The following is a 26252-nucleotide window of genomic DNA, read 5'->3' as shown; positions in this document are numbered from 1 at the left end:
TTGTCTTTTTATTTAAGTATATGTAGATATAGTAAATGTACAGCACAATGAATTCTCACATACTGAACACACTCTTGTAACCAATATCTAGATCATACAACAGAAAATCATCAGCACCCCCAAAAGCCAATCTTGTGCCCTCTTTCAGTCACCTCTGCCAAGAGTATCCCTTATCCTGACCTGTTTTCTCTCTCTCTTTCTTTTTGGTGAGGAAGACTGGCCCTGAGCTAACATCTGTACCAAACTTCCTCCATTTTGCATGTGGGATGCAGCCACACCATGGCTTGATGAGCGGTGTGTAAGTCTGCGCCCAGGATCCAAGCCTGTGAACCTCAGGTCATCGAAGCAGAGCACGCAAAGAGAAGCACTACACGACTGAGCCAGCCCCTGCTTACCCTGACTTTTAATAGCATAGATTAGTATATTGGTTTTCTAGGGTTGCCATAACAAAGCTCCATAAACTGGGTGGTTTAAAACAACAGAAATTTATTCATTTATGGTTCTGGAGGCTAAAAATCAGAAATCAAGCTGTTGGCGTGGACATCTTCCCTCTGAAACCTCTAGGGGAGGACCCTTCCTTTCCTCTTTTGGCTTCTGATAGCTCCAGGCATTCCTTAGCCTGTGGCAGCATAACTCCACAATCTCTGCCTCTGTCTTTGCATGGCTGCTTCTCTCTGGGTCTTGGTCTTCACACTGAGTTCTCCTCTCTGTGTCTGTGTATCTTTCCTCTGCTTATAAGGGCACCAGTCATACTGGATTAGGGTCCACTCTCATCCAATATGACCTCACTTTAACTTGACTACATCCGCAAAGACCCTATTTCCAAATAAGGTCACATTCTTAGGTACCAGGGATTGGAATGTCAATGTGTGTTTTGGGGGGACACAATTCAACTCATAACAATATTACCCATTTTTGTAATTTATATAAATGGATTCATACAGTTTTACCCTTTTTGTGTCTGGCTTCTTTTGCTTAGCGTTATGTTAATGAAATCCATTTATATTTTTGTGTAGTCATAGGTCATTCATTCTCATTGCTCTATAGCAGGAGTTGGCAAACTATGGTCCATGGGCCAGCGACCTATGTTTTAAATAAAGTTTTATTGAAAAAAAAGTTTTATTGGAACACAGCCATGCCTATTCATCTATTTAGTGTCTATGGCTGCTTTTGAGCTACAGAGAAAGTTTCATAGTTGTGAAGGAGACCATATGGCCTACAAGCCTAAAATATTTACTATCTGGCCCTTTAAGAAAAAGTTTGTGGGGCCAGCCTGGTGGTGGTGCAGCCCTTAAGTTCACCCATTCCACTTCGGCGGCCTGGGATCCCGGGTGCAGACATGCCACCCCTTGGCAAGCCATGCTGTGGCAGGTGTTCTACATATAAAGTAGAGGAAGATGGGCATGGATGTTAGCTCAGGGCCAGTCTTCCTCAGCAAAAAGAGGAGGACTGGCGGCAGATGTTAGCTCAGGGCTAATCTTCCTCAAAAAAAAAAGAAAAAGAAAAAGTTTGCCAACCTCTGTAGAGTTCGAATAGGTCAATATACCACAATTTATTTGTCCATAGAACTGCTGATGTTCATTTGGCTGGTTTCTAGTTTAGGGCTAATGATAGTAGTACAATGAACATTCCACAATATGTCTTTTGGTGAACATATATGTACACTTCTGTTGGGTATACACCTAAAAGGGGAACTGTTGGCTCATAAATATGCATTCATTAAGCTTTAGTAAATAGCGCTGGTTTTTCAAAGTAGTTGCAGGAATTTATACTTATATTAGTGATGGGGAGTAATGATTGTTATACATCCTCATCTCATTGTAGATTAATTTTTATTCCTTCAATGTCTAATGAAGTTAAATACCCTTTCATATGTTCTTGACTGCTTGATATCCTCTATTTTGAAGTATCTGTTCAATCTTGTGCCCATTTTTCTAATACCTTATTTTTTAATAGACACAGGAGTTCTTCATATATTACATGTAATAATTCTTTGCCAGTCTATTAGTTTGCTAAGGCTGCCATAACAAAGTACCACAGACTAAGTGGCTTAAACAACAGAAATTTATTTTCTCACAATTTTTGAGGCTACAAGTCCAAGATCCACATGTCGGCAGGGTTGGCTTCTTCTGAGGCCCCTTTCCTTGGCTTACAGATGGCTGTCTCTCCATGTATCTTCACATGGTCTTCCCTCTGTGTGTGTCTGTGTCCCAATTTCCTCTTCTTGTAAGGATACCAGTCATATTGGACTACAACCCACCCTAACAACCTCACTTTAACTTAATTACCTTTTTACAGACTATCTCCAAATACAGTCACATTCTGAGGTACCGGAGGTTAGGAGTTCAACATATCAATTTTGGGAGGACACAATTCAGCCAATAACAGCTGTATTGTAATTTTTTTCTCACACTCTGTGGTTGTCTTTCTCTTTCTTAGTGGTGTCTTTTGATGAACAGAAGTTCTTAATTTTAACATAGTCAAATTCATCAAATGTTTTTATAGTTAGCATTTTTTGTGTCCTGTTTAAGAAATCTTCCCATCCAAGGTCTTGAAGATCTATTTTTTCTCCTAAAAGTTTTAATGTTTTCCTTTCACGTTTAAATAAGCCATATATTTGGAAATAAGTTTTGTGTAGAATGTGAGGTCAGGGTAAAGATACAATTTTTTCAATATGGACTCCACTTGATCTAACACCATTTTTTAAAAAGACCATCCTTTTTCCACTGCATGGCACAGTCACTTTCGTCATAAATAAATATCTGCAGGTACCCTTTTGGACTCTCATCTATTCCACTGGTTAATGCGTCTATCTTATACTTATATTACACTCTCCTAATATCTATTGTTTAATAACATCTTGCTATCTATCTAGTAAAGCAAGTTGTCCGGTTTTGTTTTTCTTCTTCAAATTTACCTTGACTGTTCTTGTTCTTTTGAATTCTCATGTGAATTTTACCATCAGTTTGTTGTTTCAGAAAAAAGGAAAAGAAAACCCTGCTGGGATTGGGATTGTACTGAATTTAAAGATTAATTTGGGGAGAACTGACACATTTACAATATTAAATCCTCTATTTGAATCCACCTTTATAATATTAACCTCCACTATTTGAAGCAGCTACAGAGCTGCTTCACTCTATTTATATAGTTAATTATCAGACGTATAGTCTTGCCTCTCTGCAGGTCTCCTAATTTCTCATTGTATACAGACATTGTGTCTGTAGATTCCAGGTTATGCTACATTCCACCAGAGAGGGTTTCCTTTTTCTCCGTCAGGCAAACATGTGAGGGGTTGATCACATAAACCCCTTTCCAGGGCATGGCCTGCCAAGGCTTTTAATTAAGAACCAACGGGTCTTTGACTTTTCAGCCCTAGATTGGTTCTCTCCTCTCCAGAATTTTAGTTTCTTCAATCTGCTTTCACAGATATCCTAAAAATTATCATTTTTATAACTTATATAGGCTTTTATAGTTGTTGCTGTGGGACCACTGGCCTGCCCCAAACTACTGCATTTTACCCAGAAATGGAAGCTCTTCTGTGTTCTTTAAAGAGGAAGAGGTGAGTGCTCATGAGCTCACAGAACAGTTCTATACGTGCTCTTCCTGCCATCCTTCACTGCAGTTACTATTTATCAGAACTACCAATACCATTCAGAGCATGACTGCCTAGGGTACTTTGGTAGGAGTTGTTGTTCTCACATTCCCCAATACCTGTTAACTGCTCCCCTTTCTGGGCCAAGGGAGTGAAAACAGAACCAAATTAATGAGGAAGAGCTGGATGATAGACTGCCTGTGCCTCAAGCATTAACATTTAGTGTTTGTTTTATAGATCTGACTATGGAATCATGTAAATATTTTAGATTACTATAAAAAAAACCTTAAAAACTATTCTAACAATATAAAATAAATTAAATACAAAACAAAAATTAAAAGAATACACGTATACACTTGGTGGCACAGCCACACATAGAAGACCTATTCCAAGCGATTTTAAAACAGAGTAATTTGATTATACATGCCTATTGAGATCCTTCTAAAAATATTTGCAAAAAAATCTTAAACTATTTTTAATAATCACATTAAGAGTGGTAGTTTGGTGTTGTTATTCTGATTCTATCTCTTATGTGTATAAAGGGGAATAAAGAAAATTAGTGTCATTCTATCATTTTTGGAATCATTGAAAACCAAATTTCTCAGCATGGCAGAAAGGAGAAACAGATAATTAAGTTTAAGGATAAGCCCTGTAGCCCTGAATTTGATTTCAACATTTAAGTATGAATTAATTATGTATATCTTTAAAAACAAAAAAAAATCACATATTTCCTAATTCTGTACATCCAAGCAATAATGGCATCCAACTCAGTGGCAATGAGCTCCCCTAGTACACAGACTGTGATATTATAAAACTATTTATCATGAAAAGAAACAAAGGATCCTTGGAGAAAAGGCCTAGTACAGGTCTGGGGCTAGAAATCTACAAGACAAGCCTGTAACCTCATATCACCCCACACAGCAAGGAAACTGTCAAAACTACTAGCGACGTATCAAATGGATTCAGGAGCCAATCTGGTGTTTCTAGATGGTATCAAGATGATATATCTATAACATTTATAAGATAGTTAGCAATATGAACATTAACTCACTACTAGATGATATTAGTTACTATAGATCCTTCTCAACTTATGATGGAATTATGCCCTGATAAATCCATCGTAAATTGAAAATATAAATTGAAAATGCATTTAATACACCTAACCTACCGAACATCATAACTTAGCCCAGCCTACCTTAAATGTGCTCAGAACACTTACATTACCCTACAGTTGGGCAAAATCATCTAACACAAAGCCTATTTTACAATAAAGTGTTGAATATCTCATGTAACTTATGAATACTGTACTGAAATTGAAAAACAGAATGGGTATATGGCTATAGAATGGTTGTAAGGGTTTCAGTCGTTTACCCTCGTGACTGTGAGGCTGACTGAAAGTTGTGGCTCGCTGCTGCCACCCAGCATCATGAGACTATCGGTATCGTACTGCATATCGCCAGCTCCAGAAAAGACCAAAATTCAAAATTCGAAGTATGGTTTTTACTGAATTCGTATTGCTTTCACACTATCGTAAAGTTGAAAAATCTTAAGTTGAACCATCGTAAGTCAGGGACTGCCTGTATTAGCTTTTTGTGTATAAGAGTAAAGCAGTTAGGATTTTTTTCTTAAATCTTTACCATTTACAAATAAATACTGAAACATTTACAGAGGAAATAATATATCTGATTTTCTTCAAAATATAGAAGGGGAAAACTGAAGAGAGGTATAGATGAAACAATATCAGCCATGAGTTGATAACTGTTTAAGGTGGGTGCTGAGTAGATGAGTGTTCATTATACTCTTCTGTCTACTTCTGTGTATGTCTGAAATGTCCCACAATGAAAAAAAATTTTAAGTTCATTGTCACCTGGTTTGCCTTATCGAATCTGTAAATTCTTATACATCACTTACTCTCCCTCTGACAGTGGCCCTAAGAATGGAGTAGAGGGGTCGGCTCCGTGGCCAAGTGGTTGGGTTCACACTCTCTGCTTTTGTAGCCCAGGGTTTAGCCAGTTCGGATCCTGAGCGCAGACATGGCACTGCTCATCAGGCCATGTTGAGGCGGCATCCCACATGCCACATCTAGAAGGACCCACAACTAAAGTATACAACTATGTACTGGAGGGATTTGGGGAGAAAAAGCAATTAAAAAAAAAAAGATGATAAAAAAATGGAGTGGGTATGAAAAAGGGGAAATGTATATCAAAAAACTAGTCAAATCATTTCTGCTCCAAATAGCACCCTAATTTGACAAATATTAACTATAAGAGAGAATTCCTATTATATATTATTAATGCAATCATTATGAAGCCTAAACATCTAATTCTAGAGTATCCACAATCTGAGTGAAACCGGACTATAACAGTGATGCTCCTCCCTAGCCATTTCTTTGCTTTAATGCGAAAGAGAAATAAATATAGCTATTTACCTTTATTGGATCCTACGACAGTAGATCCATCTGAATGTGCAGAATGGGAAATCTCTGTTTCTGATTTTTTTCGAATAATTATTTGATTTCCAAACCTCTTGGGTCCTAAATAAAAGACTGTAAATTTCTGCTGAATATCAAGTCCAACTGGAATAACAAAAAAGTATACAGGCACTTATTTAAATCATATAATTCTATACATGAGACCATTTATTTGTTTTCATATCTCTTATATTTTTATACCTTTTTGAGCTAGAAGGGCTAACAAGTCCAGGAAATAAAAATGCAAAAAATGTATATAACAAATGAAAATTAATGCATCTATCATCATAAAAATAAAAATCAATGTTTCTACAATAATTAAAATTTATCATGGAAAATAATAAATCTATAAATTAACAGATAAAATTCTAATTTTGTTATCCTAGTCCATGCTATCTTTACACACCTAAATACATGAAGCTTCCTTTAAAATTATTCATATTACTTAAATAAATTACTTTGACACAATATCATTTATAATGTTTTTCTGATCCAGCATAAAGGAAATAACTTTTAAATTATTTTACCAAATTTTTTACATTCATGTCTTCATTAATTCAATGAACTTACCATATTCAGAACTAATTAAATTTATGCTAAGATCTTCAGATTTAAGAGCTCTCTTCACATCAACCTTTTTAACCCAATTTCCAGCTTTTAGCAAAACAGAATCCCTGAAAAAGAGTAATACATTGTTTAAATAGTGATCCAAACACTAAATGAAATAATATATTAATCTTCAAGGGCTAATTAATCCTAAGATAGGTCCTATCTGATGTCTGAAATCAGTACTGAAAACTACTTTCCCCAAATTCTGAGGAGGGAGAAATGGAGTATCAGTGGAGCTACCGCGACCATAATTTTCTTAACTACTTGTTGACCCAACAGCTGATGCCAAGTTGCACTGACTCATTTCAGGCCCACCTCATCACAGAGTTGCTATCAATAACCCATAAATCTGCCCCTAAATCATACCACTTTAAAATGGCTATACATAAGTTACATGGATTTGTGAGAACTTCAATAGTATCTTTAAAATTGCTATGAAATAGTTTGCATCTAATAATATCACAAACAAACCAGCAACCAATTTTGTGATTGAACTTATTTTATTATTTTAGTCTCATATAGTCAAGGCCGTCATTAGATTTAGTTGTCAGAGAAAGTACGGATTCATACAATGATATATTCTCTATAAGAGAGTCATAGCTGTTTGCAGGAGAGTAGTCACCAGTGAAAGGGATATCCTGTCAGTCACTGCAGTCCCTTCAGGAACCTTGTATGGGACATTTTAGGAAGGTATTTTCCAGTACACTGGCAACAATTAGGAGATTCCTATTTCAGAGGCACTGCCATTCCTGAACTTACAAGTACAGTAATATGGTTAGGAGCATAGGCTCTGGAGTCAGAATGCTTGGGTTCAAACCTAGACTTTGCTATAAACTACCTATATGACCTTGGACAAACTGATGAAACTCTTTTGGTCTCAATTTCCTCCGCTATAAAATGTAGGTAATGATAGCACCTGTCTCATGCAAGGATTAAACAGTTCAATACTTGGAATTTATGAAGTGCTCAAAAAATATTAGCTATAGCTATAACTGATATCCTTAGTTTGCTTATGACATCCTGGGAAAAAATAATAGTGTTAGAAAGAAGGCTGAAGTAAGAATTATAGAATGGATGCTAGAGAACTAGGTACAAGGGAAGGTACCTCTTATATATTTGATCTGATTGCCTGGATCCTACAATGGAGCTATAGTCATTTAGATTTTAATTTGGAAGTAGAAGATATATTTTTAAGTGACTGGGAGGAAGATTACACTCAAACTGTTGCAAGGTCGTGGATGACTGGAGAAAAGCAACAAAATAAAGTTCAGCAATAGTGGACTTCAGTTACTTCTAAAGGTCATCTATTCATTTGTTTCAAACCATAGCGATAGATTTTACACTGTTCATTTGAGTACTCAACATAACAATCTAAAACAACAGACCCAATGTTAATATCTTCTTTAACAGACAGCTACAGAAACTACCCCATTATAGTGTCAGGAAAATGTAATTTAACTGATCCCACAGTGATATTATTACTCTTTTGCTCAGCAAAATTTTTATTTTATAATATATGCTTAGAAATAAAATCAAATAGAAATTTCACACTTACATAATTTTGTGCTTAAAAACCACTTGATTATCTGCATCACCTATGATTAAGGTAACATAGTGAGAATCTGGTGCTGTCCTTTTAGTCTGTAGCTGTTCAAAGTTTCTTAATATAATGGTCACTAATATTTCTGCCATAGTATCACTATATCTTGCAATCTTTAAAAAAGGATAGGCATAAAAAGTGTTAAAAATAACCTTACTACACAGCTCCAAGTCAGCTATATTCCTGAAAAGCCAATCAAAATATATAAAAACCAGAAAACATTTACCTGTTCCACTTCAAGTTCATATTTTGGAAGATACATCACTGTTTCTTTTATCTGAGTTCCAAAAGGGGGATGTCTATTTAAAATCTAAAAATATTTATATCATTATATTCTTACCACAGTACTAAAAATTCTTTCAGTAAAATATTTTTTAGAGTCAACAGTTTTAATAATGTTTAATACCCAAAACCTTAAGTTAAAATACTTACGACTAAGAGAAGGAAGATCAATTTTTTAGCAGAAATAATGATATAAAAGCTAGGCTTTAGAATTCTTAGATAGAATTCAGATAACACTAGGAATAAGTGAATATTAAATACCAGTTCAAGTTCCCTTGCATCTGTTTCTTCTATTTTTTTAAAGGAAGTCAAACCTGCATTTACCATTGCATTCGACAATGTTATACCTGTGGAAAATTAATCAAATAGCAGTTTTTAAACAATCCATTTTAAACTATATCTATGCTTAAATATTTAATAACTACATTAGTAAAAAAGAAATTTTAAAGATCCAGACTAATAACTAATTTTTAAAGTTTTAAAAAAATGTTTTCAGCTGGATTATTTGGGCTCTGTCATTCAACTGTTCACATTTTTTTTTCAAACTGAAATAAAACATGCATTTGATTTCTAAAACAAAGAGGAACTCTTTGGTTTACATGACAACTCATCTCTTAGCTTTACCATATGTCATCCATAGAGCAAGTACCAAGAGACACCTACTGTTATACTCAGGGTTGAAAAAAAGGCAACACGAATCGGGTATGGGAATACTGTCTTCATGAAGCTATGGCTCTCTAAGCATTTCTGTTTTAGAGATAGAATTCTCTCTATGTTTCTGTACCTAAATCAGATAGTTTTACTCTTCTGCCTAAAATTTCCACTGCCTTTCCATTACTAAAGTGACAAGTTCCTTACTATGGCCAAACTCCCTTACCTATATGACTTGACCACAGCCTACTTCTCCCATTTAATTTCCTACCATTCTCCTCTTGCTGACTACTCTCCAGCTACACTGGCTTTAATTTTGTTCCTTAAATACATCAAGTTCACTTCCATCTTTGGACCTTTTCTTTTTCTTTATACTTTAAGAAACTGGAGTTTAAAATTCTTACACTCGTATGAATGAATTTAACCCAATCCTGAAATAGAAAATATTGTCAGAAGCATAAAATTCCAAAATATTACCACCTTGTCTAAGGCACACATATTACTCACTGGTAAGGGTATGACACTCCTGTTTCCTTATTCATATCTTTAATTATTATTCATTATTCACTATAATCTATACTTAAGGCGCAATTGATATTCATAATTCCTTAATGTTCGTTTTCATTTTCCCTCAAAACTTTTCCTGACTTTTAATTTTTTAGTTTATAAACATTGTTGAAAATCAATTTGTATTCATTATTTTTTTCCTTATGATCAATAAGAACTTAGATTTGCATCTTTGTTTGGATTCTCTCACTTTTCTAGTATATGAATTTTGCTGGGCAATATTTGCTTCTTTCTGTTTAGCTATACTGAGTAAGTGTGAAAAAACACACCTAGTGTTCAGCAATTTGGAACAGATAGAATGCAACAGATGCCCAGACTGACAATATCCTAGAAAGTCAGAATGACTGACTTTTTCAAGTATAATGAAACTTTTACTAGTAATCATTTAATCTAATTTCAAAATTTTCTCTAAGCTTCTATTTTCTAAATGTTGTATGACATGCGTTTCCCAATGCAGAACTCTTGTGCTTGTGGATGGGTGTGGCATTTGCTTTGCCAGGACTTCTGTAGCAAGGTGAGTCTTTACATCAGAAATCTCTCCTCCACTTTGACCTTACTTTCACCAGCCAATCCCCACCTTCACCCCAGCTCCCAGGACTGGTCAGCCCTCTGCCACTCCACTGAGTTCAAACTTAAAGGAAATAAAATGTAGGACTTCCTCACAAAATAGTTGGAGATCTTCATTCAAGGAATAATAAAACAATCCCTAATGACCCATTAGATAATTTTTTTAAAGAATTTATTTTCCTTTTTCTCCCCAAAGCCCCCCAGGACATAGTTGTATATTCTAGTTGTGAGTGCCCCTGGTTGTGCTATGTGGGATGCCACCTCAGCATGGCCTGACGAGCAGTGCTATGTCTGCACCCAGGATCTGAACCAGCGAAAACACTGGGCTGCCAAAGCAAAGCACAAAAACCCAACCACCCAGCCACAGGGCTGGCCCCTAGGTAATTTTTTAACATCCCCAAGATGCATATAAAATCGTAAAGATAAAAGGCTGTCAGTCATAGGATAACAACTCTCCTTTTAGAGTTCTAGCCATCTAAGAAGGAGTAGGGTCATAAAGCCAAAGGCACCAAACTGGAAAACCCCAGAGTCCTTTAGTCATATTCCAGTCTTTGTAATTGGCATCCTCTAGAGTTTTTCAGTTCAAACCCTTAGCTAAATCCCAATAGACAGGAAATATTTAGGCACAATCTTTTGTCTGTAGAATCTCAATGAAGATCATTACTAATACTCTAGTTATTGAAATAAAGAGAAAAAGTTAAGATATAAAGTGACATAATTTTCTACAATGAACTAGGAATGGCCAGGATTGCTAGCTCTGTACCTTGTCATTGAGATCAAAACAAAATAGTCATAAAAGTGGAAGAGAGAGTAACACATAGTGACCTAAGTACTAAAACAAAATTTCACTCTTGGTTTGAGAACAAATTTTAAAATAAGAGCATTAATTTTTATTAGGTTTTCCAATTGATTTCAAATGGAATCCTTTAAGCAGGAGCCAAAAAAATCAGATTTTCAAGAGAACTACAGTACCTTATTTAGGCCTACAAACATTTTTTTCCTTAAAGAATCATATAATAATTTTCCAAACAGTGAAATAAAAAATGATTCGCAGACACTGACAAACTGCCTGCCTGTATTCAGTACCTACCGATTTTCTCCAGCTGTTTGGATACATGCAGAGAGTTCTCCCAAAGTTTACATCTAAAACATTTCGTTAAAATCAAACTGTTCAACAGTACAGCAAACTTCTTTTCTTGAATAGCCACAAAATCTGACAACCCTAAAACAAAAGTTTCCAGTGTTAAATCTAGTATACTAGTTTACTGGAAAAATATTGAAAAATCCATTAATCCTGTAACATACATCTTGTAATTCGTGAGCCATTTCTGAAAATCTTTGAGGTGTCTTGTGTCAAAGCAAAGTCTTGTATGGGAATGCATCCTAGCTGAGCCTGAATAAGACTGAGGGAAAGAAGAAATTTCATTTTAAATTTCCTTTTAAAAATTATTATCTCACAGTATTTGACATCACTGACTGAAGTGTCTCTTCTTAAAATTCCTCTCAGCCCTGATTTCTGTGACACTAGATGATTCTGTTCATTATTGTTGCAAGTCATTGTTGACTTCTTTTTCCCTACCTCTATAAGTCCAGTTCTTATTTCTCTACTCTTCTCTATTCACTCAACCTTTCTTTCTCTCAAAAATCTCATTTCTTCTCAAGATTATGATTATAATCTCTAGATTGATAAATGTCAAATGCTTACAGAGTACTTTCACTTAGACAGTTTCTTTAATCTCAACACATCTAAAATTGTCATATTCTCCTCCAAAACAGTTCTGCCTTTTGGCTCTGTATAGGTGTTATAGAAAAACAATACAATTTGTATAATCAACAAATATTTATTAAGTGCCTACTGAGTGACAAGTATAGTGTTAGGTGCTGAGGATTCTGTTCAACACATGAAGGTTGGTAGCATATTAGTTGATTATCAGAAACCAGCAGTTGCTTGGCTGCAAAATTTGAGGGGTGGAGGGTAAGAAGGGAGAAAAGGAGTTACCATCCATCGTGCCTACTATATCCCAGGTTCTTTTCTACCTGCTTTGCCTGTTTACTCACCTAACCAGACACTGATATGCAAATCACCCTATGGATCCAAATAGAATTATTAGACATGTATTACTCTCCTGGGGGTCTCCTTATAAGACCAAAAATAGTCAGGTATACAAAAAGAAACTGTAAAATAGTTATATTTTATGGTTTAGTTTTAGCAGATGATATGTGAAAACAGAAAGAAGCAACCAACTCATTTCTCAGAATGGGTGGATATAGCTAAAACTATAGATTAACTACTTCTTTAGGCTATAGTAAATTCTTTTGAAAATTATTTTATATCATCTATTAAGACATGGTTGTAAAGTTAACACAGTTTATTAACAAAGAAGAAACTGAAGGAAAAAATGTGGATGGGGTGCTTTTAGTGCTGGATAAATAAAACTCCTTGTGAAGCTATCCAAGGAAGCACAAATGCAGGGTATACACTGAATTGCTAGAGTAAAAATAAAACTTTTGAAGTAGCATTTAACAGCAATATGTCTATTAATAAACAGGACACTTTTCAACATCCTACTTTGTTGTCAGAAACCCTATTACAAGCAGTAATAAAACAGGAACCGAAGGGAGGACAGGGGTTTATTCCAGCAGATACAGAACTTTGACAGGGCTGTCTGTCTCTCCACCAGGCAAGGCCACCTGAGCTTCTCCTCAGTAGAAACAGAAGTCTCACAGCCTCAGGTGAGGTGGTATCTCTGCCACCTCAACTCATGGGGGCAGAGCTGCATGGTAGTTAAGTAATAACTAAATCAAGGTCATTGTAATAAATGAAATAAGGTATTGATTCAGTTTGGATTAGGTTTAACCATGATCAGACTATAGAGGCTTAAATACAACTGGTTTATTCTCTCTGTAAAAGGAATTCATAGTTAGGCAGTCCAGGGCTTGGTATAATGGTTCTTCAAGTCACCAGAGACCCAGAATCCTCTTATATTTCTGCTCTGCCATGTACAGTTTCCATTCTCAGGCTACCTCATGGACTAAGATGACTGCTAGAGCTCCAGTCATTACACATACACTCCACACAGCATGTAGGAGGAAGGGGGCAGGGAGACAAGAAATGATGCCCTGTTTATCACCTGGTTCCATTTCCTTTAAGCAGCCATCTAGGAAGACTAGCACAGTTCTGCCTACATCTCATTAATTACAGGGCCACATCTAGTTACAAAGTTGACTAGTAAATGTAGACTTTTTCCTGTGTAGGTAAGAATAGATTCTGGGATAGTCAGCTAGCAGTTTCTGCCATAGGTATGTAAAGCATCTAATGTAGTGCCTGGAACACAGCAAAAATTCAAGAAATAGTTATTACTAATTATTGTTGTCACTGGTTGAGCTACTTAAGATCTGATCTCAGCTCCCTCAGTTAGCAAACTAATAAAAATGGTACCAGAACTCCCCCCAAAGACTTCCGTATCCTGGCCAACTTAGCAAAGGAAGGATTGTTCAGAAAAGGTCTGTGTATAGAAAGAGTAGAAATCCTTCAAATGAAGAGGAGTTAAAGGTGTACTATGAAGCTGTATAGCTTTCTCTTGAGAGGAGAATAAAGTTATTCTGAAGCCATTTTCTCTGACTAAACATAAGAATGCTCAAAGAAACAACTTAGAGAAAGGATCAAGTTGGCACATGGAGTCTTCTATATATTTATCCCTCTTCAAATTCCACGAAATGATGGACTTACATGTATGTGTGCTTATGTATGTGTGTCTCCATCCATAAAACTACAGGAAAGCAAGAAAGTATGCCATTAGTGGATGAGAAAGTTGAATGTTAGAAATCAGATCTATAAAGAAGATCAAATCTATGAGAAAAACATAACTGGAAGAGATTATCCCTAATGCATGCAGAAGAATCAAGATCAAGAAGGAGAGAGGGTCTTAAGACATTTGAGCAATTCACTGGAAGGCCATATTCTGAGCAGTTAGGTTAGTCTGCCCCTGCCACTCTCTCTCATTTGCGGAAAACATTAGGCAGCTGTGGTATGTATTGAGAGGCTAAAGCAGGGATTATAGGCACTGAGGCCAGGGAGGCAGGGCAGTGCTCCAGGTAGGTACCAAACCCCCAGGAGATAAGAAAACTTTATTCTTAGATTACAAGATATTTCCACATTTTTATGGCAGCAAATTAACTAATTCTCCACAATCATTAGAGATAGTAAGTAACAGAATAGGCAGGCAAAAAGATATTTACAAATACAAAAGCAAACAATGAAGAACTACCTAACATTTGAGAAAATACCACCACCATAAAAAAATACAATTTAATAAATAAAATAATTGACAATTGAGGAAATGGAGTTATCAGTGCACAGAAAAAATGTTTCCAAGTATAATCAATTTATATAATTAATATTTTCAGAAGATTAGAAATATCATGCACATTTTAGAAGTCAAGCAGAGATCCAGTAAAATAAAAATTTTATCACTGAGAAAACGCAGATAAAACTGAAGAGCAAACTAGTGAGATGGATGAATAAGCTAAGATATTCTCCTAAGAGCCAATAAAAAGAAAGAAGAGATAAAAAATATGAGAGAAAGTATAAAATGTGGTGGAGAGTCAGAAGTTCCAACATTTACCAATCAGAGTTCCAGAAGAGTGAACAGAGAGGAGAGAGAAGAAATAAATTAAATTATAGAAGAAAATTTTCCAGAGCTGAAGAAAGATACAAGTTTACATACCAAGAGAGTCCCCAGAGTGTTACGCAAAATAAAAAATAAAGACACAACAGCCAGACCTTCAGGGAAATATCCTAACACAGATAAGGATTGGATTACCAAGAATGGATGCAAGAAGAACAGTATCAGAGACAGTTCTGAAAAAAGCTTTAGTCAAACTCATTCAAATGAGAGGGCAAAATACATTTCAGGCTTACAAAGACCCAGAAAATTACTGGAGAATGTATCCAGAAGAATAAACTATATATCTAAGGAAAAGGAAGACAGAGATCTTCAAAAAGCAGGAAGTAAGCAAAGAAAAAAATCAGTTAAAAAATCTTAGGTAAGTCTATAATTTTTAATGCACAGTAAAATATTTTAAAATTCACAACCTGGCACTTACAATCCCGGATGATCTGAAAATGGAAGAGAGCAAGAGGCAGGAAGGAAGTGAAAATGTGATAAAGTTTCTGTCTCGTTTGGGGATGTTTTAAAATGTTCATTTTCTATAGACATTGGTAGAAAAATATAAATTCACAGACGCAATGTAAATTTTAAAGGAAGAGCTTCCTAGAAGAACAAAAACAAAGAAAACTTGATATATCCAAAAAGAGGCAGAAAAGGCAAAAGAAAAGAATGTGAGGAAAAAAGAAAGAAATAAGCAATAATCATGCTAACCGGAAACAAACAATAAGTGTAAGTCCAAACATATTGGTAATAATAATAAATGTGTATGGACTGAATTCCTCACTTTTAAAAGAATTCTGAGATCGGATTTAAAAAGTGACAAAAATCTAGTTACATGCTACCTGTATAAATTATATTTAAAATAAGACAATAGGCAAACATTAAGAACAAAAAATATATATTAAGTAAAACGAGTATTATTAATATTAGATAAAACAGAATTAAAAGCAAAAAGCATCTGATAGGACAGTTAGTTGACTCACCTAACCAGCGCCCTTCCATCTGGCAACAGAGAAGGCAAGACAGAACAAAAAAGACATGGACATACGGGCCAACAGACCTGTGAAACCTAATAAATGTCCAAAACATACAGGTTAAGTACAACTCTTTTATGTACAATCCTAAGAAGATAATTTCCATGTGATCTGTTCCTTCATTTATTGCAGAACCCCTCCCAAACTTTTATAGTCATTCCCACAAGCCACAGCTAATTAGACAATACATCACTCTTCTGTTTACTGTGTACTTGTTCCTTCTTTCTCTGCTTTTCCAAATATGCGGTGGGATATATATTCCCTTGAACTACCTGATGTCATATTTCTAGATCCATCATATAATCTTGCTATGTTTTCAATACATTTTCCTCTTACAATATAATAAATTTCTTTTTATTATTAAACCTCTACATGAAAAATGGGTGATATTTCACTTTAAATAACACAATTAGCAAACTCTTCTTAATGGCAAAATATACAACTTAGTACCCAAGAAACACATCATTCATTTATTCATTTACAATTCACATAGAACAACTGTAAATATTAACCAGGCATTAAGCCACAAGTGAAATCACAAAAATATCATAAAGCAGAACTCTGACAGGCCACATTTTCTAATTACAATCCAACAAAATTAGAAATTAACAATAAAAGGATGACTTTTAAAAAAACTACTACTTTCAAATTTTAAAACATGATTTTAAATAATTCTTAAAGAGGAAATTTAAGGAAAAAGTATAAACTAGAAAGAATAAAAATAGACTTAGAAAATATATAGAACAATGTCAAAGTGGTACTTACTAGAAAATTTGTAGTCTTAAATATTTTTTAGAATATAAGAAAAACAAAATAAATGGAGCAAACATACACTTACAAAGACTACAAAAAGAAGAAAGTAGAAGGAATAAAATAAAGATAAAGTTAGAAATTAATGAAACAGAAAACATAGAAAGCAAAAGAAAAAACTTAAAATGAACAGAACTATTAAACATGATCAATAAGTCAAAAATAAATGGCTTGAAAAGCTCAAAATATAAAAACCTCTGGCAAATCTGATTAAGAAAAAGAAGAGATGACACAAATAATATTAGAAATTAGAAAAGAGACATTACATACTCAGAATAAATTTTTCTTTTTGGTGAGAAAGATTGGCTCTGAGCTAACATTGGTTGCAAATCCTCCTCTTTTTCCTTGAGGAAGACTATCCCTGAGCTAACACCTGTGCCAATCTTCCTCCACTTTATATGTGGGACATCACCACAGCATGGCTTGATGAGCGGTGTGTAGATCCACATTTAGGACCCGAACCTGTGTACCCCAGGCTGCCGAATTGGACCACATAAACTTAACCACTTCGTCACCAGGCCGGCACCCTCAGAGTAAATTTTTAACTTCTTAGAAAACAAAATACTTTATGTCATAAAAACTGACAAGCTGGATGAAATAAATGATATCTCAGGAACATACAAATAAACAAAAATTGATTCAAGAAAAGTTGGAAACCCTGCAAAGATCATAAAATAAATTGTGGAGAAACCCAACTTTCAGATCTAGTGACAATGGTGAACTAAAATAGGTTGCTGGCACTCTATTCTGAACCCAAACCTGTTTTTACAAACAAGTGAGAAGAAGGTTGATGGATCCCAGAACCTAATCCAAAAAATGTAAGGAATCCCTTGATGGTGAAACACTGGAAACTTCACCACTAAAAGCAGTACTAAGACAAGGATGTTTGCTCTCTCTGAAGCTAGAGACCAGTATACTAGAGGTTCTATCTACAACAAATTAAAGAAAACAGAGTTATAGCTATTAGAAATCAAAAGATAAAACTATCACTCTTTACATAATATGATTGTCTATCTAGGAAATCCCAGCAAACCAACTACTAGGACTACTAGTACTGTTAAGCGAGTTCAGCAAGATAGCCGGAGAAAACCATCAAAATTCAAAAACTAGTAGCCTTCCTATATACCACCACCAACTGATTATAAAATACGTTATGCATTGTTAAAAAAAGACTCTGTTCACAATATCAAACTCCATAAAATACTGATAAATAAACCTATCAAAAATATAAAACATAAATGACGAATTATAAAATATCACAGAAAGACATATAAAGATCTGAATAGATGGAGAGAGATACCATATTCCTAGATAAAGATTTCAGAATTGTAAAAACAAGAATTCTTCCCCAAACTAATCTATAAAGCCAATTTTTTTTTTTAAGATTTTATTTTTTCCTTTTTCTCCCCAAAGCCCCCCGGTACATAGTTGTGTATTCTTCGTTGTGGGTTCTTCTAGTTGTGGCATGTGGGACGCTGCCTCAGCGTGGTCTGATGAGCAGTGCCATGTCCGCGCCCAGGATTCGAACTAATGAAACACTGGGATGCCTGCAGCAGAGCGCGCGAACTTAACCACTCGGCCACGGGGCCAGCCCCTCTATAAAGCCAATTTTGACAGGACTTTTTATAGATCTTGTTGAACTGATTCTAAAGTTCATAGGAAGGAAAAATGCAGGAATAACCAAAAACATTTTTTAAAGAACAATAAGGAGGGACTTGCTTTACCAGAAAACAAAATATGCAATAAAAGAATAGCAAGTAAAACAACAGTATTGTCACAGCAACAAAATAAATAGACTAACAGTATCTGTCCAGAAACAGACCCTTAGGAATTTATTTTATGAGAAGGTGGCATTTCAAATCAAAAGGCAAAGAGAAAAAGACAACATATTTATCAAACACTCTTGACTATCTTTTGGGGACAAAATATAAATAAATTCTTAACTCATACCATATACAAAAATTAATTCCAGATGCCTTCTGAAAAGTCTACAGGTAAAAATAAAATGACTTTATAGTATTAGAAGAAATGATAAGAAAAGTACTATGATCTTAGGATGTGTGGCAGAGACTGCTTTGCCTACTCAACATTCATTCTCTTTCCTTCTTAATAGCAGAATCCCAATTTTAATCTAGGCACACTATCACCAAGACATTTCCCAGTCTCCTTTGCACTTAGGCATAGCCATGTACCTAGGTGCAAAGTGTCCTCTGGAACTTCCAGAAAGTCTAGGTTCTAGCCAAGGAGCAAAAGTGTTATCTTGGACTTCCAAGAAGTCCACTGAAAAGACAGAGGATACTCAAACGTAATGGCTAAAGCTCTGGCAGTCATTTTGGACAATAAGGTGACCTTAAAACAGAAGTCACATGTGGGATGGCAGAACAGAAGACAGGAACCCAAGTACTGATGACCACGAAGCCACCATATCTACCTTAGCCTATCTACTCTTGAGTTGTCTATTCTGTGAGAGAAAAGTAGCCTATCTTGTTTGAGCTATTGTTAATTCATTTCATTACTGTTTTATATAGTTGAACCTAATCCTAAGAAATACAGGATGGGAAAGACCTTACTAAACAAGACACAAAACCTAGAAGTCATAAAGAAAAGACTAATATGTATGATTTTATAACAACTTAAAACTTCTGTATAAAACCAAATATGTATATTCCCTTCTAATAATCAGGGATTTACAAATTTTAAAATACAACTTTTCACTCCTTACACTGACAAAAGTTCAAAATACAAAACAAGCATGGGGGGTGATATGTGCAAATAGTTAACCTTTTAATATTGTGGGTAGGGATTACAAATCAGAGAAACGTTTTCAAAGGCAATTTTGCATTATTTATTAAATCTCTTCAGGTATATATCCTTTCACCCAGAAATCTTCAAAAAATATGGTGTAAATACAAGGAAGTTCATTTCAGCACTATTTGTAACAGCAAAAATTTGTAAACCATCTAACTCTTCTTCAATAAAGGAGTGGTTAAAAATTATAATATATTCATACTATAGAATACATTGCTACTAAATGAGGTTGATGTGTATGCATTGATATAGAAAGAATCTTCATGACATATCACAAGAGCAATAATTACAGTATGATCTTGTTTATCTAGTAGACATTACATATGTTTACTAGCACATATGCATGTACCAAATAAACAGAAAGGAAGTTGGAAGGATGCAAACTACTGATTATAGTTACTTCTGAGGAAGAAAGAAAGGGGGTCTAGGGAGACTCTACTTTTTGCTTTATAAATCTTATTTTTGACCCTTTAAAAACGAATCCATGACATACTTATATAATCTAATAACAAGAAACAAGTGTATAAGAAAAGATATCCCTAATTTGGAAATATATCCTGAGTTTATTGAAAAATACGAGTTAAAGAAAACAGAGCTAACGCTGAAGATGAAAGACCTGAGAATTAAAGTTATGAAAAATAAAAAATAGCCTTAAATTAAAAGGCAGAAACTTGAAGGATAAAATTTTAAAATTAAGAGGATTAACACCTACTTGAAAAAGAACAGATCTGAAATTCAGCAGAGTAACAGAGAGATGAGAAAAACACGAAAGTGGTAATTATTAGCCATTATCACCCACCAAAAGGCTGTATACTTTGGATGAAAAAAAGACCGCACACATGTCCTCTCTTCCTGGCCATGCTCAAGTAGACACATAAAGATGGGAGGTGATAATGGGAAACTAAATTATGACATGCATAAAAACAATTATAAAGTCACTCAATTTTAAAATCTGACAGTCCCAATCAAAAGAATGTATGACACAATTTAAGTCAAGATAAATGGAGTCATTAAAACTGCAATACAGTATTCCCAAAAAGATGCTTATGGAAAAATATCTTGATTTAATTTGACTCAATAGTTGATGCAATAGAATATATTTGAAAAAACATTGAGAGAATCAAGAAATCTAGGTTCTGGTTCTAGCTCAGTCCCCAGTATAGCAACGTAACCTTGGGCAAGTTACAACTCATCTGAGCATCACTTACTTCATTTGTAAAACGAGAGAACTGGGCTAGATGATCTCTAAATTCTCTGTGATCTCTAAGGATATTTGAATCTCTAGAGAAACACAGCAAAGAAACAGAATGTTAACTTCTGTTGTCCAAGCTATAGATCTGCCTGATGAGTTGTAGACAAGACTTGAAGGTATTTGCGACATAAAATTCAATGAGATGTCAGGAAGTATCCCAGAGAAACAATGACCTCCTCTAGCTAAGGAGGAAAAAAGAAGTTCTTTGACTAACTGGTTTTATTGAGCCACATAAAAAAGTGTTTTCACCCGAAATCGCATCATCTAAATCAAAAGATTTAACACTAAGACCTAAATACTCAGAAAACCAAGCACTTGGCACAGCAGAAAAGAATATCATTGTATTTGTGATTGCAAACTGGGTAAAAGTCACTAGAAGTTACAATGTAACCTTAGTTTACTCTTCCAATGACTATTCCTCTATACAAACTTCCCATTCTTGGCAGAATGGTCATCCCACTGATATATATGCATTCCTTCACTCATGGTTTTGCTTCTACTATTTGTCTCTCCCAGAATACCACTATCATTCATTAGACATTTATTACATGTGTTTTCATATTGTCCATTATTTTTATACACATAGTTCTCTTTCAAGCTAACTTGAAAGCTCCTGATAATGAGAAGCATATCTTCTTTCTGTCATCTACCTTGCCTCAATAGAACATACTCTCAATAAATATTTGTTGACAAAAAAAATTCACAAATTATCTATTTCAATTAAATTCTGAGAGTTTTTGGAAATTAATTTCACATGCACATTCTGATTCCTTATTTTTATGTAAATATGCTCTTTTTTGTATTAAGGAAAACAAATCAGATAAGTTTTAAAACTAAAAAAACTTCATAAATATGAATTCATTATCTTTACCAATTTACTTTCATTTCTCTTGTTTTAATTCTTCCTTCCATTGGAAATCTGTAAATAAAAACACAAGGTAAAACTTTTATTATTATTATTATTTTAACTAAATAAAACTATTTAAAAATTATTTAGAACATATTTAATTTCTGTACCTGATAGTTATCCGATTTGGATCTTTGTTCAAAGTATTCAGTGTTTTCTTTTCACTTATCCTCAATTGCACATCAAGAAATTCCTTGCAGCTGGCTATCATTGTGACCTATAAAATTTCATCCTTTGTCCATTTAATTATGTCCACTCTTTACTTCTTTCCTCTCATTCTCTTTCTCTGTATTTATTTATTTTTAATGATGCCTTGGGACATCACAGTTTTGTCATTTAGCAGAATAGAGTTAAAAATTTGCCTTATATATTTTGCTTCTTTAAGGATTCATTCATTCATTCACTAACAAATGTTAACAAACACTTGTTATATGCCAGACATTGTGCTAAACACTGGGACTATACCAATAAGACTGTAAAGATTAATAAGATAAAATTTAAAATATTCAGCCCAGTGCCTACCACAGAGTAATCACTCCATAAATGTAGCTCTTGTTACTACTACTATTACTACTATTATATTATTATCTACCCTTCTATAGTTTGCAAATCACTATCCCTATTGAGGCTAGTTTTGCAATGGAAAGAATGCTTTAGATATTTATAAAAATTTATATTCTGGAGCCTAGTTCTCCCAGATGACTTTGAGCAAAGCACTCTCTGTGGTTTGGTTTCTCACATCTGTAAAATGAAACTAACACCTTTTCTAATTCATACAGCCTTTACTTTTCATCAATTTTTGTGCAATTTTTAGCATAACAAGCCTATCACAAACAATCAACTTAAATATTTTAAGTTAAAATGAATGGTTTAAATTTGAGAATAAATATAAATATCTTGTTTCATATTCATGTCTCCAGTAAAGGGAGAAAGGACCAGTAGAGTTACCAGGTACCAACAACTTTGGCTCTATTCATTGCTGTAGCAGCAAAGCTGCCCCCAGTGTTGATATCTTAGTATAACCTGTTTTAACTCCCATTTTATCCACATTCAGTTCTTTTTTTCTGGTCTATCACCAATGCTATTCTATTTCTACTGTTATTGTTATTCTGATGCAAAAGATTTAGGGAAGATTTGCAAGTACGTAACACACATGTTCCTCATTGTCTTTCACTCATAGCAGCCTTTCCTAATATATCATGACACATCCATCATCTTGGAATCTTTCTCAACATATTACACTTGGTAGCCACTACCAAGGTAATCAGCATTATCACATAAGTTGAAAGGTAGCTTCCATCCCTACTTTGGGTATGCATATAAATTTTCTTAGTCCAGATACAGGGATACAGCTGAAAATATATTCTAAGGAGTAATATTCCATATCTCATGATCAAAGGTATATAAGGGGGGAGATACAAGCACTAAAAGAAATGCTTTCTTTTCTGTTCATTCATTCATAAATTATATGATATACAAATTAGTTGTTTCCCCAATGTTATTTTATATTATTATTTATTTTCTAGTGAAAATTAATTTACCAGATCTGATAAAGTTTCTTTTCCACTTATTGTACAAAATTTCTTCACTGTCTCAAATGTAATATAATACCAAGCCATCAGTCTTCCTGCCTCTGTAGGAAAAGAAAAAATAAACATTTACCCCTTCAGCTGAAACAATTTGCTTTTTCATCAGTTTAACAAACATTTCCTTACCATCTATTCTGTGCCTGTAATGGCATCAGATACAAAAGATACACCAAAAAATCTAGAAGACGGAGTCTCTAGAACTTACAGGTTGGCTAGGGAGATAACCACATGGGAAATAGCTAGACTAGAGGACAAAATCCAGTTAATGATATTTACATACTCAACTTAAGTACAGAGGAAATAAAGCCTAAGAGAATGGTCAGTGTCAGATGGCCTACTAGGGAAAATGGGTTCTTGAGCAGGATTTAAAAGTAACTAATATGCCTTGGCAGAAAGGAAATAAAGCCATTATGACCTCAAGAACAATCAAGACTTGCTTATCAAAAAAGTAAAGTTAAGGGGCTGGCCCCGTGGCCGAGTGGTTAAGTTCGCGCGCTCCGCTGCAGGCGGCCCAGTGTTTCGTTAGTTCGAATCCTGGGCGCGGACATGGCACTGCTCATCAGACCACGCTGAGGCAGCGTCCCACATGCCACAACTAGAAGAACCCACAATGAAGAATACACAACTATGTACCGGGGGGGCTTTGGGGAGAAAAAGGAAAAAATAAAATCTTAAAAAAAAAAAAAAAAAAGTAAAGTTAAACAGACTATCATTAGAATACTGTAATGAGAAATATGGCTTGATAGTGACTATGAGTTCACGTCAAATTGACCTACTTCGAATCCTCGCTCCACCACTTATTACGTAGGTGCTCATGTGCAAGCTACTTGACCACTTTCTTAATGTAATGTGTGGACAAGAGAAGTACGTATCTCATATGTTTGTTGTGAAGATTAAATGCAATAATACACATACAATACTTAGCACAGTGCCTAACATTAAATAAATATTGCCTATTTTTATTATCAAAACATGATGAATGATAGACTATGGAAGCCCTGAAAGAGTCTTGAAATGCTATTAAGGGAGTTTAGATTTTGGATTTGTTTTGTAAAATAACAGAGGACCACTTAAAATTCTTAAGCAGTATTTTAATTAAATTAGAGTTTGAAAATAAATTGTTTTGGAAATAGAACATCAAGTTGGTTGGGGGTAGGGAGATAGGTAGAGTGGGGGTAAGTGATGAAATGGAATTCATTTAAAAGGTTACTAGTTTCAAATATAAGTTGTCAAAAACATCATAAAGAATTTCAAGCCTTGTGAACACACACAGAAAACATCTGGGAAAAGGAAAATGACATACTGCTTCTCAAGGGAAAGGCTAACATTTATCCTTGTGCTATAGGTTTTGTTGAAGACGGGAAGAATCTGACATTCCATCAGACTTATAGGCATCAAGGACATGGTACAGTAGACAGAACTAAGAATCAGGAATAGAGAAGCAGGCAGGCCAGCTTAAAGCCACTTTCTGAATTAGGAGGCTGGTGAATATGTTCAGCCAAAATGTGGGTAATGCAGTGGTTCATAAAAGGGAGCTTCTGAGATCAGTGTGTGAGATATCAAGAATATGGTTACCAAGGGAACTAGTACGTTAACCTTTAGGGTATATTTAAAGATGCTCCTCTTAACCTAGATGTTTATAAATTAATATAGGGTATCTCCCTGCTACAGAAAATGAAAGGTTTTGAGAAAAGACTTGATACTTGCTGGTTTATTTCTAAGGACGAAGGTTTTCTAGGTAAGGTATAAAAATAACCTAGAAAGAAAGCCATGAAAAAAGTGAATCAAGATGGGAGTGGAAAGAATTTAAAAAGATTTGCAAGTGCAGAGAGGAAATAAAGAGGCAACTTACTATCAATAGAGCTGTTGAATGAAGAATATTCTCATAGTAGCAAATTCAGTATATTTCAAAGTAAAAAGTCACAGAGTTGGAGGGTGTAGGGGAGGGGGAGGTAGAGGCTATGAGAATGCACCTCTCACATCTCCTACTACAAGAAGTGTCTTTGATTGGTGGCCCCAACTGCTATGCTCTGAAGCAATCACCATGTTCACATGGAGATTACACATCTCATGAGATGCTCCAAACCAAGGACTCAGCACAGCAGAATTACTGACGTAGGACTGTAAGACAAGGGACTCCTCAGATGGGCAACTTTGACTTGAAGATTCCCCATCAGCTTTGCCAAATGGTCCTAAGACTGCATTACAGGCTTAAATTCTTCTTCCTTCCCTCCTTCCTTCCCTCCTCCCCTCTCCTTCACAGACGTAAGATCTGCATTCCAGTTTAATGACTTTCCCAGCCACTTGCAGTTACTGCCCATTTTCAGAAGGTTAAACCTTATTAAATTCACATATACTAAGACTTGGCCCTTTGAGCCTTTCTCCTACACACATTACCAAGGAGAATAGCTGAAAACTTAGGCAAGAATACAAGCATACAGACATAAATACCTAGAGACACGAGTATTATGACCACAAATTTAAAAAGCAAAAACTCTATGAAGCAGAATTATTGGAACATACAGACTAAGAATTTAAATAACAAAAAACAAATGTCCAAAGAGATAAAAGAAAATATTGGTAATATCAAGGAAAAAGAAGTCATAAAAAAAGAAGTAATTAGATATTATGCAAGCAACTTCCATCTACATTAATGGCAGGCTAAATAATTATGAACCAAGCCTTCTGCTAAAGGCAACTAAAACAGCTAACCAAAACACAAGAAGTGTCTCTTATAAAGCATCAAAGAACTAACAAGATCTTTATCTGGGAGAGGGGTTAAACTCAAAGGGATAAGCACACACAAAATATTTACAAAAACTGACCACATACTGGGACATCAAA

The 26252-nt window shown here is 34.9% G+C and overlaps 1 protein-coding gene across 1 annotated transcript in view; it reads right to left on the bottom strand.

The window, feature by feature from the left end:
* Positions 1 to 26252, bottom strand: part of HFM1 (helicase for meiosis 1) — a 106402-nt gene that overhangs the window by 24391 nt on the left and 55759 nt on the right. The window contains exons 21-30 of the mRNA XM_070267302.1: positions 23361 to 23452; positions 21930 to 22036; positions 21784 to 21831; positions 11644 to 11741; positions 11429 to 11560; positions 8815 to 8900; positions 8498 to 8581; positions 8227 to 8384; positions 6633 to 6736; positions 6021 to 6167 (exon numbers count right to left, since the gene is read on the bottom strand). Coding sequence (XP_070123403.1) covers positions 6021 to 6167; positions 6633 to 6736; positions 8227 to 8384; positions 8498 to 8581; positions 8815 to 8900; positions 11429 to 11560; positions 11644 to 11741; positions 21784 to 21831; positions 21930 to 22036; positions 23361 to 23452 — 1056 coding nt within the window. The remainder of the gene's footprint in view (positions 1 to 6020; positions 6168 to 6632; positions 6737 to 8226; positions 8385 to 8497; positions 8582 to 8814; positions 8901 to 11428; positions 11561 to 11643; positions 11742 to 21783; positions 21832 to 21929; positions 22037 to 23360; positions 23453 to 26252) is intronic.

The sequence above is a fragment of the Equus caballus genome, chromosome 5 (genome assembly GCF_041296265.1).
Source record: "Equus caballus isolate H_3958 breed thoroughbred chromosome 5, TB-T2T, whole genome shotgun sequence".
Classification (NCBI taxonomy): Eukaryota; Metazoa; Chordata; class Mammalia; order Perissodactyla; family Equidae; genus Equus; species Equus caballus.
The sequence above is the reverse complement of the archived record's forward strand: the minus strand, read 5'-3'. Positions and strand labels throughout refer to the sequence as shown.